The sequence below is a fragment of the Panthera uncia genome, chromosome D4 (genome assembly GCF_023721935.1).
Source record: "Panthera uncia isolate 11264 chromosome D4, Puncia_PCG_1.0, whole genome shotgun sequence".
NCBI classification, from domain to species: domain Eukaryota; kingdom Metazoa; phylum Chordata; class Mammalia; order Carnivora; family Felidae; genus Panthera; species Panthera uncia.
The window spans coordinates 66,522,894-66,540,347 of NC_064807.1; the positions used below are offsets into that span (position 1 = coordinate 66,522,894).

Here is a 17,454-nt window from a genome sequence, read left to right on the forward strand (position 1 = left end):
TCAAGGCTTTGTTATCAAGTGAGAAAAAGAGATTACAAAATAATATGGGCAGTAACCGTAAACCAAACAAAAGCCACAAAACGACATCATATATTTTCTTTGGGTATATATAGTAACGTGTAGTAACAAAGGAACAGCACACTAACTGATAAGTGGTTTCCTCTGCAGATGGGGAAGGAGAAGCAATGAGGCAGAGTCAAGGTTGAAGAATGGCAGTCCAACCTCACCTCACTGTGGTCTGTGATATGTAAAAGGAAATTTTAAAGCCGTATGCAAAACAGCACAAACTGTTCTGTAAAAGAGCTGCAGGAAAAAACACTAGTCCTACCAGGTAGTAGAATGTACTCTACATGGTAATAATTGCGACAATTTAGAGTGACTCTTACTAGAAATACGGCTCAGTTAAATAGATAGTATTCTAGAAACAGACCAGAATACATACCAGAGACTTCATGCAAGATAAAGATGTGATTTCAGACCACTGAGGAAAATGCTGTTGGGATTAATGTCTAGCCAAATGGAAGGGGAAAGATGGATCACTCTAGACAGATCACGATTCAACATAAAAGTGAAACCATAAACAAGAGAACATGGAAAAATAAAAATCTTTAAAAAGTTATAAAAGGAATAATTGAAAAATTTGTCCATAGAAAGAATTTAGTAAGAGCTTGATTTGGCCAATTAAATGGAGTACTGTGCGCCTGGGGAAAAACAGGTAGTTGTAGTTATGCTGACTGAGATAATCAAGTTAAGCGAAACACATCCAAAAGCAAGACACAACTTCTTGTTACATAGAAACTGCTAGTGGTGGTTGTTCCCTAGGTTGGGGTCTTGGGCAGAATTAGTTTTCCTGTATACTTTTCACAACTTTTTTCCTTCTGTACATGTTAGCCTATCGAGTTAATGAAGATACTTTAAAAATTATACCAAACAAGTAGTTTAATCATGATAATCATATCGGATGTTAGGATGCCAGGCACTTTGCTAAACACTTTACCAGCAGTAACTCCACATACATACATACATACAACTTAGCGATACATGGATATTATTGTTGACCCCATTGTATTGATGAACAAACTGAGGCTTAGAAAGTAATTTATGAATTCAAACTTAGATATTCTACTTGCTCTTGCTATGCTATAGGATTTTCTCAGAACTGAAGTCCACTGTGTTCTCTTTTTAAAATTGGGAATAAGTGTGTTGTATGTATGTTTTAATCTAACTGCTCCCTTTACTACTTTTGTAAACTTGAATTTATTTTTCTTTGGCCTACTCTTCCTGGTCTTTCATAATCTTGTTTTTGTCTATCTTGTTTTCCAGACTCATCTTCTGCAATTGCCCAGCAGAAACTTAGTGCTTTTAACTGATTAACTTTCGGTTACAACTTGCATTTTGTCACACGTCTCCCCATTTTTTGCTTATGCTGTGTTCCTTGATTTAAATGCCTTCCTTCAGGGGCGCCTGGGTGGCGCAGTCGGTTAAGCGTCCGACTTCAGCCAGGTCACGATCTCGCGGTCCGTGAGTTCGAGCCCCGCGTCAGGCTCTGGGCTGATGGCTCGGAGCCTGGAGCCTGTTTCCGATTCTGTGTCTCCCTCTCTCTCTGCCCCTCCCCCGTTCATGCTCTGTCTCTCTCTGTCCCAAAAATAAATAAAAAACGTTGAAAAAAAAAAAAATAAAAAATAAATGCCTTCCTTCAGTTTCGTATAAGATCTAACTGAAATTCTGTTATGTAAAGATTTCCCAGGCCTTTCCAGCCTAATGTGGTTTCTACTTTGGCTATTTATCGTATACAGGTTTTTCTCCACTATTTGAAAGTAGAGTGTTCCTTTGAAACCTTTTGTAAAAGCAGAAATAGCATAAAGCAATGAGGCAATTACCATTAATTTATATGGAAAAAGTTTTGATCATTCCCAGACCCAAAAAATAACCTCCCAGGCTTAGGACACACCTTGCTAGTGGGAGCACAAAGTAAATTAAGACAAAGCACAAATGCACACACACACGGTTCAGAATTAACAGTGACTTGATATTGAGATGCTGGGTGTAGTTCCAGTTGAAGGAGCTTGGTGGGGCCACTCACTTCTCGGGGTGTACGCCTCTAGAAAGGCTTGCTGCAAAGCAAATGAAACACTATTTTCACTTTTCTTGTAAAAGCAGAAATCCTCTTCAGAGACCATCCTCTTTGGATTTCTTATAGTTAGTGAAAGCAGGTACTAATGTAGATCTTTTGTAAAAGCAAAGCAGTGAACTATGGAAAAGTGGGGGATACTTGCATTGTTTGGTATTTCTTTCACTGTGACTTGACTTATTTAACTTCTCATGTAAATTCTTTCAGGGAAATGGTTGTGCATTCTCTTTTTTGTATTCCTTAAGTAGTAAGCAGTCTGGTTATTTTACATCTTTGGACATTTAAAATGATGCATTTGCAGAAGAATGAGTATTAAGATTGGAAATGTTATGGATAAAGGCTTTAGGGATTAATCTAGAGGACAGTTTAAACACTGTAGCCAGACTTTTACATTTAATTAAAATAAAATAATCTCTTTATATAGTGGACAGTTACTAAACTTTAAGTTTATATACTTTCTGAAGTATGATTTTTTAAAAACCTTTTGCAGTACATCAGGAGATTCTTCTCGGTCAAACCTTTTTGAAGATGCAACAAGTGCACTTGGTAAGTGTCTACGTTGTAAATGACCTTATCAGAGGGATCATTTCTTTAGGTCATGTGTTCATCTTCATGGTTACTTATAATCGAGTTGCTAAATGGTTTCGATAATTGTTTGATTAATGTTTCTAAAGACTTTGTAAATTAATGTGTTATATATTGAATCCTTAGAATTGTACTGTTGTTATTCGAGGTAAGCATATTCTTTTAGTTAAAGCAGATCATTTTCCAAATGTGAATTCTAAATATGGTCTTAACAGAGTTTGAACTATGTACAGGTGTATTACAAAATGTTTTTGAAGTCGGTACAGAATGTTACTAAATCTGTCTCACACCTCATCTTATTCTCCTTCAGCCTTTATTCCAGTTTGTAGCCCTGTTGGGTCCCGTCTGTATTTCATTGCTTATATCATGCTTGTAGTGAACATACCTTTCTATCCCAACTTTTTTTTTTTTTTTTTTAAGTTTATTTATTTTGAGAGAGAGGGAGAGAGAAAATCCCAAGCAGACCCCGAGCTGTGTCTCACCAGTCGTGACATCATGACCTGAGCCAGAATCAAGAGTTGGCTGCTTAATCAACTGAGCCACCCAGACACCCCATCCCAACTTTAAATTTAACTATGCTGGATGACGCTCTTTCATCTCCCCTTCACACTTAATATGTCAAAATCAGTTTTGTTTTTTGCCCCTGTTTTTCCATTATAACACTTTGGTATGTTTCCTCCTGTGCCTGCTGATTATTGGTCAGTTGGCTGGGAACCCCATACCTCCCCTTTGGTACTATTCTGTGTTACTGGAAATGGTAGGGAGGTAGAAGACTGGGAACAGGTGGGAACAGCAGCTTCAGTGGTATGGGCTTCTAGTTTCTTTGCCTACTTAGTTGCTGCAGCAGCAGGGTTCTAACAGCAGTAGTACCTCATGAGATGTAGGGTGGCCTCTGACCTGACTGGACTTGAACTCCATGAACCTCTCATTGCCATGGAAACGGCATCTTGGCTGCCCATAGCATGTAGGGGCAAAATGTTACTAAGGTCACCGCATGTACCACACCCACATCTTTACATTTACTGTTGTCTGGGACTGCTCTGCTACCAAATAAGTATAAGTTAGCGTCCAATCAGCAAAATAGAAATCACTCTGTCATACAGGGACATGCTTAATCCTCAGAAGTCCTTACAGAGATACCGAAAGGACTAGAGATGAGCCAGAAATCGGTAATGTGCTCTCCACTTGCAGAGCTGGAACCCACTGACACTTGTCCCTGGGACTGCCGAACTGTCTGCTGCCACCGCTGCTATCTCAGTCGGAAAGCGTGGTGCCTCCAAGCTCTAGCTGCTGCTACCACGCGTACACCTCTGAAGACGGTGTCTTACCTTTACATCTTCTGTCAACCTGTACAGCTTAGGTCATGGGACCCCTTTACTCTTTAATTCACCCAGTCTTTATGTGGATACCCTGCTGCTTTAAACTTTTCTTTTATGGCTTGTGACACTACTCTTTTCTTGATCCATGCCTCTGACTACTCCTTTTCAGGCCTTCTAGTTAATTCTTTTTATTTTACCTGACCCTTAAATATACGGATCTTCTGCGGTTCTGCTCTAGCCCATAGTTCAAAGTTCAAACTCTGGAAATACTATAATGATTCCCAAAATTATAACCCCAGTACACATCTCCTTCTGAGCCTCCAGATTCAGATGTGAACTGATTCATTCTTTAAACTGCCACCTGGAAGACGTCTAACCTCCATGAACTCTGTAGGTTCCAGACAGAGTCCTGTTTTATTCCCCCATCCAGTTCTTCTCCTTTGTTCCTCACTGCTTGCACCATCATCTCTAGCAAACATTGGCATCGTCCTTGATCCCCCTACCTCTCTTGGCCTGTTGAGCCCAGGGTACTGACGGCCCTCCTTTCTAATGTCTCCGGAATACTTGTTTCCACTGCCACTTGCCTGCCTTAGTTCACGCCCTTACCTCACTAATACTCCTGCATTATTCTCTCCTACATGTCAGTGCTCTGTTATAGTGGGTTTTAAAAAAGGCTGATCTAATGAAGTTATTGTTAGTTCCTTGTGCAGTTTCTTGTGACCGGGAAGATAAGACTCTTGATGACACGTAAAGGTTCTTCGTCACTACTACTTTTAGTCTCATTAGCTCTCTCTCTTGTGTTGTCCATTGTCCCTAGTTTTCCTATGAGTAGCAAACTGTTTATAAGCATTTATTTTTGAGTGTTGGTAACTTGACTAATTAGGAGGCGTGATTTTAGGAGGTGTAACATGATGACTTGGTTTGGGGGCTCAGGAGTCTGACAGCCTGTGTTGGTCTCTGTACCATGACTTACCAGCCATTGATCCCATGATCAAAATAAACCTTTCTCATGGAGTTACTGCGAGACTTAAGTAAGAAACACCATGTTAAAATCGTTTAGTTCAGGTAGTCCACAGCTCCTAATTTCTTTTATCTTGATGCTGAATTCTGAATCTGGGAACTAAATTACTCAGAGTATATTGGCACTTAAGTAGCTTTGTGCCAGAAGTATATGAATAGGTGATTAAGAAAAAAAATATCCTCTATGGAAGCAGAAAGGAAAAGTCCTTAACTCTAGATATCAAATGCCACCTTAGCTCAGTGATATTTAGGTTTTTTTTTTTTTTTTTAACTATACTTTTATAGGTAACAAATGCCTTTTGAAAATTCTGCAGAAAATCATTTAACTGGTAAGAGTATCACTGTGCCAGGGAAACGGTGATGCAGAATGACAGGGTCCCTTGCAAGTTGAACTTTTCATTCAGATGGGGTAAAGAAAGAAGGGTGAAACGTAAAGTAAATTGCAAATTATGATTAATGATTTTAAGGAAACAAACGGCTTCCTTAAAGAAAAACAGAAGGTGCTTATACATAGGATAGGCAGTACATCTGTGAGACTGGAACATTTAAATTGAGAACTAGAGCCTGCAGAGGAACTGGCCCTCAGACAAGCCTGGTATGTGTGTAGAGGTTCTGCGGCAGGTTTTAGAAGGTACGACTTATGAACTGGAAAATATCAGTGTGGTTGGAGCATGGTGTTTGAAGATGGTTGGGAGGTTTTCTTTTTAAAGGCTCGCGTTTGCAGCCATGTGAAGAAAGAATCGTAGACTTGAGGGAGGCAGTGGGGAGGGGCAGGAGAGGAAGCAGGGTGTAATCCAGAGACTTTTGTGGTCTGGTCTTGAGTGAAGGCAGTGGAGAAGGGGGGAACGTAAGTAGTTTTGCACTGTAATTCAGAGGGAGGGTCTGCAGATAACGCTGCTAGATGAGATGTGAAAGATAAGGGGAAGGGAACTGTGATCACCAGTTTTCTGGTTCTTGTACTTGTGTGGAAGGATGTGCCGTTTATTGAAATGGAGAAGGCAGATAGGTACTGGAGGGGCACATTTGAGGGAGAAACCTTTAGAGATCCAAAGTCACATGTCAATATTGGTTGAGGAGTGAGTGGAATGTGAGAAGTGGACACAACCTGTGCAAACAGCTATGGCTGGAAAGGGAAGGGAGCGGACATTTCTGAAAGAGAAATCGAGATGTGGCCATGGGGGCATGCTTCTGTTTTTAGGATGACATTCTAGGATATAGTTAACTGCTGATCAGGATAATTAAGTGGAGAGTGAAGGGTGGGAGGTGGAAAAGAGAGAAGATAACTAAAGGGTACAGTTCTTTGAGGAGACAAGAAGGGATGAATAGCACCCAGAACACAAGGAGAAGAAAAGATGGCTTAAGTGAGGTGAGTTTGGTGTAGAGAGTTGGCTTTCTTTCAGAGTGTGGTCTGTTGTCTGACATTTCCATGAAGAGCAAGTTTGGGTCAGAGACAGCCTGTGGGAAGTGATTTCCTGGAATAGCAGTGCTTGGTTCATTGCCCCAGCTCTGTATGGTATGAGAAAGTCTAACTTTCTGATTTCTAACCTCCTTTCTCTCTCTGCTTTGATAATAAAAGGTGTCAAGGGAAAACTGAACTTGTTATAGCCGAATCGATTGCTTGAAATGTCCCTCCTACTTGTTTCAGAAATTAGTTCATCTGTCTCTTCTAGGTTGCCTTCCCTGACCTGCTAATTCTGTCCTATATTTGTGCTACATTTGTACCTGATATTTTTATTGTACTTACAAGCTACCACAAACTTCCTGGTATGAAACAACACAGATTTATTATTATGGTACAGTAGGTTAGAAGTCTAACATGTTACTCACTGGTCTAAAATCAAGGGGCTGAATCACTGGGCTACTATCAGAGCTGCATTCCTTTCTGGATACTCTAGGGGAGAATTTGTTCTGTGTCTTTTCCAGGCTTCTGGAGGCTACCCACATTCCTTGGTTTATAGCCCCTTCCTCTTTCATCAAAGACAACAGCATAGCATTTGTGACTTTGCTTCTTTTCTCTTGTCTTTATATCTGTTTCTCTGACCCTCTCCTCTGTTTTCCTTCACTTTTAAAGACTCTTGTGATTACATTGGACCCACCCAGATAATCCGGGATAATTTCCCCATCTTGAGAGTCAGCTGATAAACAACCTTAATTCTGCTTTGCCTTGTAAACCTAAGGTATTACAGATTTCCATGGATTCGCAGGGGGCATTATTCTACCTGCCACATGTGTGTAGTTTGTGCTGTTGTGCCTCTTTGTATTCCTAGCCCTGCAGTGCCTGAAACACTGTATATACATGAAGCCCCAAGAAATATGTGGAAAATGTGTATTTATTAAATGTTTCCTTTCTTTCCTCTCCCCCCATCCCACATACCTTTTCTTAGTGACAGGTCAGTCTTATGAGAATATGGTAACCGAGATCATGTCAATGGGATATGAGCGAGAGCAAGTAATTGCAGCCCTGAGAGCCAGTTTCAACAACCCTGACAGAGCAGTGGAGTATCTTTTAATGGTGAGAAATATTTCACTTCATTCTACTTTTAAACTGAAAGCTCACAGATCTTAAAGGAACAATAACAGTTCTCAGAAAAATGATAATATATGCTAATAATTTATATAATGCGTTTTTATTAGTGTGTTAATGCTTTGTGTTGAAAAGATGTAGTCTCTTTTAAAGATTTTGATGTGATTTTTAGTTAGGAAACAACGTGACTAAATGAGTTGTAAAATTGGCTATCCACTTGGAGCAGCACCTTCTAGCCTATTCATGTCATAATGACAGCTTGTGTGTTTGGAGAGTGGAGACAGATTTTTTTAAATCTAATCTAATCTTCCATTTTTAGTAGCTTTTTGACAACCGGCATACTTACTCCTGGGTATACTGTTTAAGGCAAAAATATCAAAGTGGAAGCCCATGCCCAATTGTATTTGTCTTGTACTGTGTACATTTTTGTAATTCATTGGCCATCTTTTAAAAATTGAGAGATTTCACTTATAAATTCAGATAGCTGGTTTGTCTGGACAACTTGGATCCAGATTTTTGCAAGGGTTTAGATCATAGACTCTTTAATTTACTATATTCCCATGCATTCCCTGTTACCTGACATAGCATTGTACATTTAATTTAATATATAATGTTATATTATTTGCCTGGTTCCCTTTGCATTTGAATTGTCAGCTTGTTTATAGTCAGTGGTAGTCAAGGGGATTTTGAATAAGTTCTTGTCTTTTACTGGCATAAAATTTTGAGAAATAGATTGTTGTGGACATGGTGTTTATGACAGTGAATGTCTGTTATTTACAGATATGGCATGGGCTAAAATAATAGCATAGAATTTTGGAGCAACATTTAATTAGCTTTTTAAAAATCTGGGACGCCTGGGTGGCTCAGTCGATTAAGCGGCTAAATCTTCATTTCAGCTCAGGTCATGATCTCCCGGTTTGTAACTTCAAGCCCTACATTGGGCTCTGCGCTCACAGCGCGCAGCCTGCTTTGGATCCTCTGTCTCCCTCTCTCTGCCCCTCCCCAATTCTCTCTCCCTCCCTTCCTCCCTCTCCCTCCTTCCCTCTCTTTCTCTCTCTCTCCCTCCCCGTTTCTCTCTCAAAAAGAAAAAAATGAAAAAAAAATTTAAAAATGTTAACATTTTATTCCATAATTGTCTTCAGTGTTTTACAGTATTATCAAGTTCTGAATTGCCCTAAATATCATCTTAGAAATCCAGAATCCTAACTCTTGTGGGGAATATAGTTCACAGTTTAACCCATTCATTTGTTTCCAGGTTGTACTTTTGTTAGAAACTCCTTTTCAGATAATAGCTTCAGGAGAGTCAAAGTCAAGAATGAGTAACTGTGCTGCCTCCACCAGTTATTTGCCTACTCATTTGTATGTGAGATTCACAAAACCTTTTATCATTTCCTCTTCTGAATTCTCTTTTCCATTGTCCTCTTGATGAGAGTCTTTAAAATGATGGTAGTCCATTTATCAGTTTGTAATTTAGGAATCATTTTGGATTGGTAACTATTGTGAGTTTGTTTGTGGTACCCTTCCCCCCCCCCTCAGAAAACAAACCCCATATTCTATTAAAGTATTACCTTTCCTTTTATGGAGTGACTTAAATGTATACCTGTGTGGAATTCTGCATTAGTTTAATGGAAGCAGGTATTTTAATCTAATAGATCTGAAGTTTTAAGGTATAAAAAATAGATCACTGTTTTCAAAGTTGTTACTACTTTTTAGCATCAAATGCAAATGAATAGATACAAGTTCATGAAACACTTTATTTTCATTTTAATATTCATTTACTTTTGAGAGAGAGAGAGCGCGCAAGGGCGGGGGTGGGAGGTGGTGGAGTCAGAGAGAGAGGGAGAGAGAATCCCAAGTAGGCTCCACTCTCAACACAGAGCCCGATGCGGGGCTTCGATCCCACAGACCATGAGATCATGACCTGAGCCGAAATCAAGAGTTGGATGCTGAACTGACTGAGCCACCTAGGCGCCCCATTTCATGAAATAGTTTAAAGTGTTTTTGATATATTTAGTGTTCAATTCATAGACTAAAAAGGGCCACCTTTAACTGTCACTAATTTTTGAGACTTCTATAGCAGTGATTGACTTTTTAGTTTAACAAACCTGTTTGAGATTTTGATGGAGGCTTTGGATCCTCAATCTGCATATAATCTGTCAGCACTTACAGATTTGAATTGGTGGAATGTCCGAAATGTTTGTTTCTGATAGCTGGAGGAACGCTAACTTGGGCAGCCATTACCCATAATGCTATTCATTAAGCTTATTTTTTCGTATGTTTATGATCTTGGCTTCTGATTTTTATTGGGAAATGGAAGAATTTACCATTACCATCTCTTACCCAAATGTTTTATTTCCTTCTTCATTCTCCTCCTTTCACAATCTGTGTGGATTTCATAAAGACTTTTAGTATGTTGTTATGAAAAGTCTTGTAAATCATGCATCAGAATAGTGTTCCAAAGTCTCAGTGCAGTTTTAAGTTACAACTTCAGAAGACGAATGGTCCAAACTTAGAATAAGCATCACTTAAATACTGAAATATTTAAGGTTCTTTGATAACTACTTCTGTGAATTGTGAATAATCCATTTTAGTTTTTTCTATGTGATACTTTCTGGATGACACTTTCTTAGAACCATGGATCAATAGTGGAGATCCTCCTTCCTCAGCCACTATTGGCCACCTGCCCTGTCTCCATTAGGCTTTTATTCCAGGGTTCATTTCAGAGCTGCACGTGTGCATCAAAACCTGTTTCTTTGGATGATTTTAAGGCTAGGTTTACAAATACAAACCTTTTTGTCACTGAGCTGGTGAACGTTTCTATGAAGTTTAAAAATTAACTAGGGCAATGTATAGCATTAAAACCAGATGTGTCCAATTTTAATAAAATTTGTATTGATATTTTAAGTTTTTTAATAGTTGGCCTTATAAAACTGTACATTATTACTTAATATGCAAGTTTTGGATCTTTGGTGTTAGGTGTAACCTATGTTGCTATATGTAAACATCATTTTATGACTTCAGTTTTAAATTACAAATCTCCACAACTTAGTAAAATAGCTATTAAGTACAAGTAGCTATTTAAATTTAGTAAAATTGGAAGTATATTAAAAAGTTAGTTTCTTTAGTAACCTTAGCCACATTTCAAGTTCTCAGAAGTTACACGTGATTAATGAGTATCTTTTTAAGTTTATATATTTTGAGGGAGAGCATGGCATGGGCATGAGTGTGGGCATGAGTGTGGGAAAGGTAGAGAGGCAGAGAGAGAATTCCAAGCAGGCTTTGTACTGTCCGTGCAGAGCCTGACATGGAGCTTTATCTCATGAACTGTGAGATCGTGACCTGAGCTAAAATCAAGAGTTGGAGGCTTAACTGAGCCATCCAGGTGCCCTGTGATTAATGAGTCTTTTATTGGACAGCACAGAGAACATTTTCATCATTATGGAAAGTTCTGTTGGACAGTGCAGCCTTACAGCAGTATGGGTTCTTCTACACCACACTCAGGTCATTTCTAATCTAACTCGGACATATACAGCTTCCAGATAAGTCTTAATCCTTTACTTTTATTTCTGTTTTTGTTTATTTGTTGAGAGGGAGAGAGGCAAAGGGAGAGAGGGAGAAAATCCCGATGCGGGGCCTCAATCTCACAACTATGAGATGACAACCTGCGCTGACATCAAGAGTCGGTCGCTAGACCAACTGAGCCAGCCAGGTGCCTCATCCCTATACTTTTAATTGACTCAGGCACCTGTTTGATGCTTTGAACAATTAGACAAGCACATTAAATAGATGAATAAATCTTTGACTTTGTGTAATATTTAACTAACTTTGAATGTGACAGGATATTTTAAAGCTGGGAAATTGTATTATAGGGGATCCCCGGAGATAGAGAAAGTCAGGCTGTGGTCGACACCCCTCCAGCGGTTAGTACCGGGGCTCCTCAGTCTTCAGTGGCTGCCGCTGCAGCAACTACGACAGCATCGACCACAACAGCAAGTCCTGGAGGTAAAGTGGGGTGTTTGGATGGGGAGGAAACGGTCCTGAATTTTTAGTGTAAAATGAATCTGAAATACCTTTGAGGTGAGGTTCTTTCCTGGAGCATTTGGATAACTCTTCAAACAAGTTCTCTATCCATTAATGTTAGAGAAGGGCCCAAAACAAGTTCTTCCAAGTAGATATTTAATACGTTCTTGCTGAAACATTAGCGCTCTAATTTTGGCAAAGGGTACATCCTGTTTAGCCTATGCCACGAAGAGATGCTTCCCAGTTTGCATTTCGTGTTACATTCTGAAGCCATTCAGAATGTTTGCTCACCTTGTCTCTTTTCTCTCCCTATAAATGTCATAAAGTGTGTATAATTTCAAAGCCAGTAGGATCTTAGTGGTTATTATACAACCAAAGAAATAAAACACTGGGAGGTTGGAAGACTTCTATCTAAAGGTGAAACCCAAGCTTGAATTCAACTCTCTTTACTGGCCAGAACCCACCCTCCCATTGCCAAAGGCATGACTACAGAGGAAAGCCTGGAGCCTGTGGTGGACCCAAGAGTTACTTCATTCTCTTTCATTCCTCATTCTGTATACAGTACTGATGAAGTAATTTAAACTGTTAATTTTGAAGTGGCCCTGCTTAGATGCTTCATAGAGCTTTTAGCTCTACGTAGGACAGTAAGCTCTGGTTGACAAAAAGCCCTGAATGCATTGTATGCAGTCTCCCAGAGGACAGGCATTTCATTTCTGCAGAGTTGGCCTAAGAATGGAAAGAAGAGGCCCCAGCTTTGGTTCAGATTTGGGCTGCTGTCCCAATTAGCAGCGCTTACTGGGTTAACTTCACTTTCTGAGTCTCATTTTCTTCATCTGTGCAACCAGTGTCAACACAAAGAAGGATGAGCATGTTATGTGGCCATTTTAATTTGAATGATTCTTCTTGAATAATTTAGGAAATAACATCTAAAAGATGTTCCGTAATTCATCGCTAATCTCAAAAACATAATTATATGCAGTTTTTGGTCTCTTGTAGTATAGTCAGACAACCACCACTACCCCAAAAAGTTACAGTTCTGTATTTTATTTGGTATCCTTAATATTTATTATTGCCGTGGGATTTAGGACTAAAGAGTTCTAGATGTATTAGTTAGTACTAGGTTGTCTTACAGCTTATTTATCTCAAGCTTTTGTAGATTGTAAATGTTTGAAGTTCAATTGTAATAACAAAGTCATCTTTCTAATTGTAATTTAAGTTTACTGATCTGCATATCTGAACTCTTAACTTCTAAGTATCAAATTGTCTTTCATTTACTTGGTTTAGAATTTCCCAGGGATTCAAACTCAGATTGTTTTTTTTTTTCCATGAGGGTTTAGGTTGTATTATAAAGTAAGCGGCTTTTTTGGTTTTGTTAGTCCTAGGTATGTATTTTTCTTAGGAACAATTTTAATATTTTTTATTTTGATAGAGTTACATGCAAGTCATAAATTCTCATTATTTGATAATATCGAGTGCTCAGGACAGTTGTAGGAAAACTTTGTTCTTTCAGTTTTCCATACTCTATCTATGCTAATAGGAGTAATTTCTGTAGTATGAGACTTGGAAGTTGGTGCCGTTGAAAGATTTTTTGACATTATTTACTTCCTTTTGCACACATCTGAGAACTCATATTTACTTGTCAGTGTTTGCTGTCTAAAATTATGATTGAATCAGCTCTTTGTATGTGTGTAATTGCTACTTTGATTTAAAAATGTTTATGTGTATTTTAGGACATCCTCTTGAATTTTTACGGAATCAGCCTCAGTTTCAACAGATGAGACAAATTATTCAACAGAATCCTTCCCTGCTTCCAGCATTGCTACAACAGATAGGTCGAGAAAACCCTCAATTACTGCAGGTAACTGTTGAATCAATTTCAAAAGTGGGTTTACAGAGTATATCATTTTTTAAAAGTCCATGAGAACTACCTTCCCCTCCACATGCTCTAGAAACTGTTTTTTTGAGCTGCCCTCAATAGAATATGCTATAGATCAGATACACTAACAAAAGAGTCCAGGAGGGTGGAGGTTGGGTTAATTTAAGTTGGTCAAATAATAAGTTTGGAACCACTTTATTAAAGAATCTGAGAAGCTCTGTAGCAAAGAAACTGTTCATGAATCTTTTTTCCCAAACTTACTGTTAGTGAAGCACTGCGTCTTAGAAACACACCCATGGGCTTATGAATGCCCGAGTCATGAAGTATTTGGGCTTTATACAGCATTGTACTGCCTGCTAGTGTGGAAGATACGTGAGTTCTGTTTCTTTTTATAGACCCTCCCCCCCCCCCCAAGCAATTTTTTAAAATTGATTTGGGGGCCAGGAGACGTTTATGAAAGAGAATTTGAATTCTCTTAATTCCCTAATTTCTTTAATACAAGAAATCACATCCTTCCAAGGATTACATAATCCAGAGTCATTCTAAAATATGGCAGTTGTAAAGTTCTAGCTCTCTTTTACTTGTATTTAGAATTCTTGGTTTCCTGAAGATACTTCTATCATTGTCTTGTTTTTTTCTGTCCTTCATATCACCACAGCAAATTAGCCAACACCAGGAGCATTTTATTCAGATGTTAAATGAACCAGTCCAGGAAGCTGGCGGGCAAGGAGGAGGGGGCGGAGGTGGCAGTGGAGGGATTGCCGAAGCTGGAAGTGGTCACATGAACTACATTCAAGTGACGCCTCAGGAAAAAGAAGCTATAGAAAGGGTGAGTCGAAGTAAAACTAAAATTTGAGTTCCTCAGTCACACTAGCTGCATTTCAAATGCTCGGTGGTCACGTGGAGCTAGTGGCTGCTGCATTGGATCGCACAGGTGTAGATTATTTCTGCCGCTAGAGGTTGTTCTATTGGACAGAGCCAGATAGAGCATTGTCCTAAGGATTGCAGCAAAGACTGTCTATTTTCGTCCCTGCTCTCATATCTTGTCCTTTGTGAAGCCAAGGGACTAGCACTGAATACTGCTTTAACTTTCTAAAATCGTTATAAATATATTTAAAAATTAAAGATTTCCTTTAGGTGTTAGCATTCATGAAGAAAATGATCTTAAAGTGTATGCTTAATGCAAGATTATCCATTTTTTTATATTCTAGATTTTACTTCACAACTGCCCTTAAAATGTACAATAGATATGTATATGAATTATGTATAAAAAAACATGTATATTAAACATCAGCTCCTGATACTGTTTTTCTGTTTCCATCCTTACTAGGTCATCCAGTTCATATTGAGGCACTGCAATAACTTAGTTTATGCAATACTATAAGTCATTCATTTTTCTCTGGGCTCCATGGTTAACATTTGTAAATAGGGACACAGCACTTGCCCTGCCTTATTTTACAAAGTGTTTTGAGATGGAAGTCTGATAAAGTGCATTTTAACTTAATACTTAGAAAAATCATCTGGGAGATAATTTGCCCGTATTTATAATAAAAACATATCAAATGTTCAAGGTTTATAATTACATGTTTCTTAAAAGGTACTTTATATATATCATGCTAGTATTTTCCTCCCTCAAATAACATAAGTGAGTGAATGACACTTGCCTCAATTGTTCTATAGCAAATTTTGTTTTGTTTTAATAGTTAGGGTTAGTTACCAATTCTTGATTTCTGTTTTGGAGAAGAAATTTTTTCTTGTGTTACTTGTGCTTTTGGTGTCATACTAAGAGAAGTTGCCTAATCCAAGGTCAAAAGATTTACTCCTATCTTGTTTCTGAAGAGTTGTACAGCTCTTATTGTATTTAGGTCTGATTTATTTTGTGTTCCTTTTTGTTTATAGAGTGAGATGTAGGAGTCTGGTTTCTTTTTTTTTTTCTTTTTCTTTGGCATGTGGATATCCAGTTGCCTCTGCACCATTTACTAAAAATTCCACTCTTCTCCATTAAATTGTCTTGGCATCCTTGTTGAAAATCAACTGGCCATCATTGTGAGGGTTTACTGGGCTTTCATTTATGTTCCATTGATTTATGTGTTTCTCCTTATGCCAGTACCTCACGGTCTTGATTACTGTGACTTTTTGTAGTAGGTTTTGGAATCTCTGATTTTCTTCTTTCTCAAGATTGTTTTGGCTCTTTTGGATCCCTTGCATTCTGTATGAATTTTAGGATCAGCTTGTCTGATTTCTAGAAGAAAAGTGAAAAAAATTAAAAAAAAAAAAACAAAAACAAAACAGGCTGGGGGTTTGATACTGTTTTTTCTGCAGACCAGTTTGGAGAGTATTGCCATCTTAGCAATATTAAGTCTCACCAAGCCTTGAATGTGAGATGCCTTCCTGTTTATTAGATTTTCTATAATTTCAGAAATATTCTTTGGTCTTGAGCTTGTATTTCTTTTGTTAAATTTATTCCTGAGTATTTTTATTCTTTTTGCTGCTGTTTTTATAAATGGAATCGTTTTCTTGATTTCATTTTTGGATTGTTCATTGCTAGCTGTATAGAAATACAGCTTAATTTTGTGTATTGATTTTATAAAATCTTACAACCTTCCTGAACTCATTTATTGTGTTTCTTAAGATTCCTGTTTGCAGGATATCAATTACACATAGGCATAGTTTTACTTCTTTTCCAGTATGGATGCCCTTTATTTCTTTTTCTTTCTTACTGTGTGTGTGTGTGTGTGTGTGTGTGTGTGTGTGTGTATGTGTATGTGTGTGTACTCATGCGTGTGTCTGAATGCCCTATCTACAGACTCCTGTGTATTGTTGAATAGAGGTGGTGAGAGCCAACATCTTTGTCTTGTTCCTGATCTTAGCAACCTGATCTTAGGAGAAGGCAGTCATTCTTTCACCATTAAGTATGATGTTAGCTAAGGGTTTTATTAGATTCCTTTTCTATTGGGTTAAGTTCTTTTCTATTCTAGTTAATATTGAGTGTTTTTATCACAAAAGGATTTTGTCAGATGGTTTTTATGTGTTTATCGAGATGATCATATGTAATTTTGTTTCTTTTCTATTAGTATGCTTTAATATATTGATTTTTGTACATTGGACCAACCTTGCATTCTTAGGATAACTCCCACTGGTCATAGTGTAATCTTTTTTATATTTTGGTCTGATAGTGTTTTGTTGAAGATTTCTGATAAGGAACATTGGTCTGTAGTTTTCTGTGTGTGTGATGATTTTGTCTGGTTGAGTGTCAGAGTAATACTGGCCTTAGAGAATGAGTTAGGAAGTATTCCCTTTTTCTGTTGGTTGGAAGAGTTAATGAACAATTGGCGTTAATTCATTTGGTGGTTGGTAGAATTTACCAGTAAAATTATCTGGGCCTTGCTTTTCTTTTTGGGAAATTTTGTAATTACTAATTTAATCTCTTTATTTGTTATAGGGCTATTCAGATTTTCTGTTTCTTGAGTCAGTTTTGGTGGTTTTTGTCTTTCTAGGAATTGTGTGTTTCATCAAGAGTTATCTAATTTGTTGGCATAGAATTGTTCACAGCATTTTCCTTTGGTAGTTTTATTTCTATAAAAAGTAGTAGTGTTCCCACATCCCTGATTTTTATAGTAATTTGAATCCTCAGATTTCTTGTTTTCCCTGTTAGTTTAGCTAAAACATTTGTCAGTGTTGTTAATCTGAAGAAAAAAAGAGCCAACTTCTGGTTTTATTGATTCTATTTTTCTAGTCTTTATTTACTTTTTCTCTGATCTTCATTATTTTTCTCCTTCTGCTTGCTTTGGATTTAATTTTCTCTTCCTCTTTTCCAGTTTCTTAAGGTAGATCCTTAGGTTATCTATTTAAGATCTTTCTGAATATAGGTAGCTACAGCTATAAACTTCCCTCTAGGCACTGCTACAGCAGCATCCCGTAAGTTTTAGCGTGTTTGGTGTTGTTTTCATTCATTAGAGTATTTTCTAACTTTCTTTGT

At 37.9% G+C, this 17,454-nt stretch overlaps 1 protein-coding gene across 1 annotated transcript in view; it reads left to right on the forward strand.

The window, feature by feature from the left end:
- Window positions 1-17,454, forward strand: part of RAD23B (RAD23 homolog B, nucleotide excision repair protein) — a 48,512-nt gene that overhangs the window by 26,825 nt on the left and 4,233 nt on the right. The window contains exons 5-9 of the mRNA XM_049627520.1: window positions 2,622-2,677; window positions 7,440-7,567; window positions 11,449-11,581; window positions 13,330-13,457; window positions 14,134-14,304. Of these exons, the coding sequence (XP_049483477.1) occupies window positions 2,622-2,677; window positions 7,440-7,567; window positions 11,449-11,581; window positions 13,330-13,457; window positions 14,134-14,304 (616 nt within the window). The remainder of the gene's footprint in view (window positions 1-2,621; window positions 2,678-7,439; window positions 7,568-11,448; window positions 11,582-13,329; window positions 13,458-14,133; window positions 14,305-17,454) is intronic.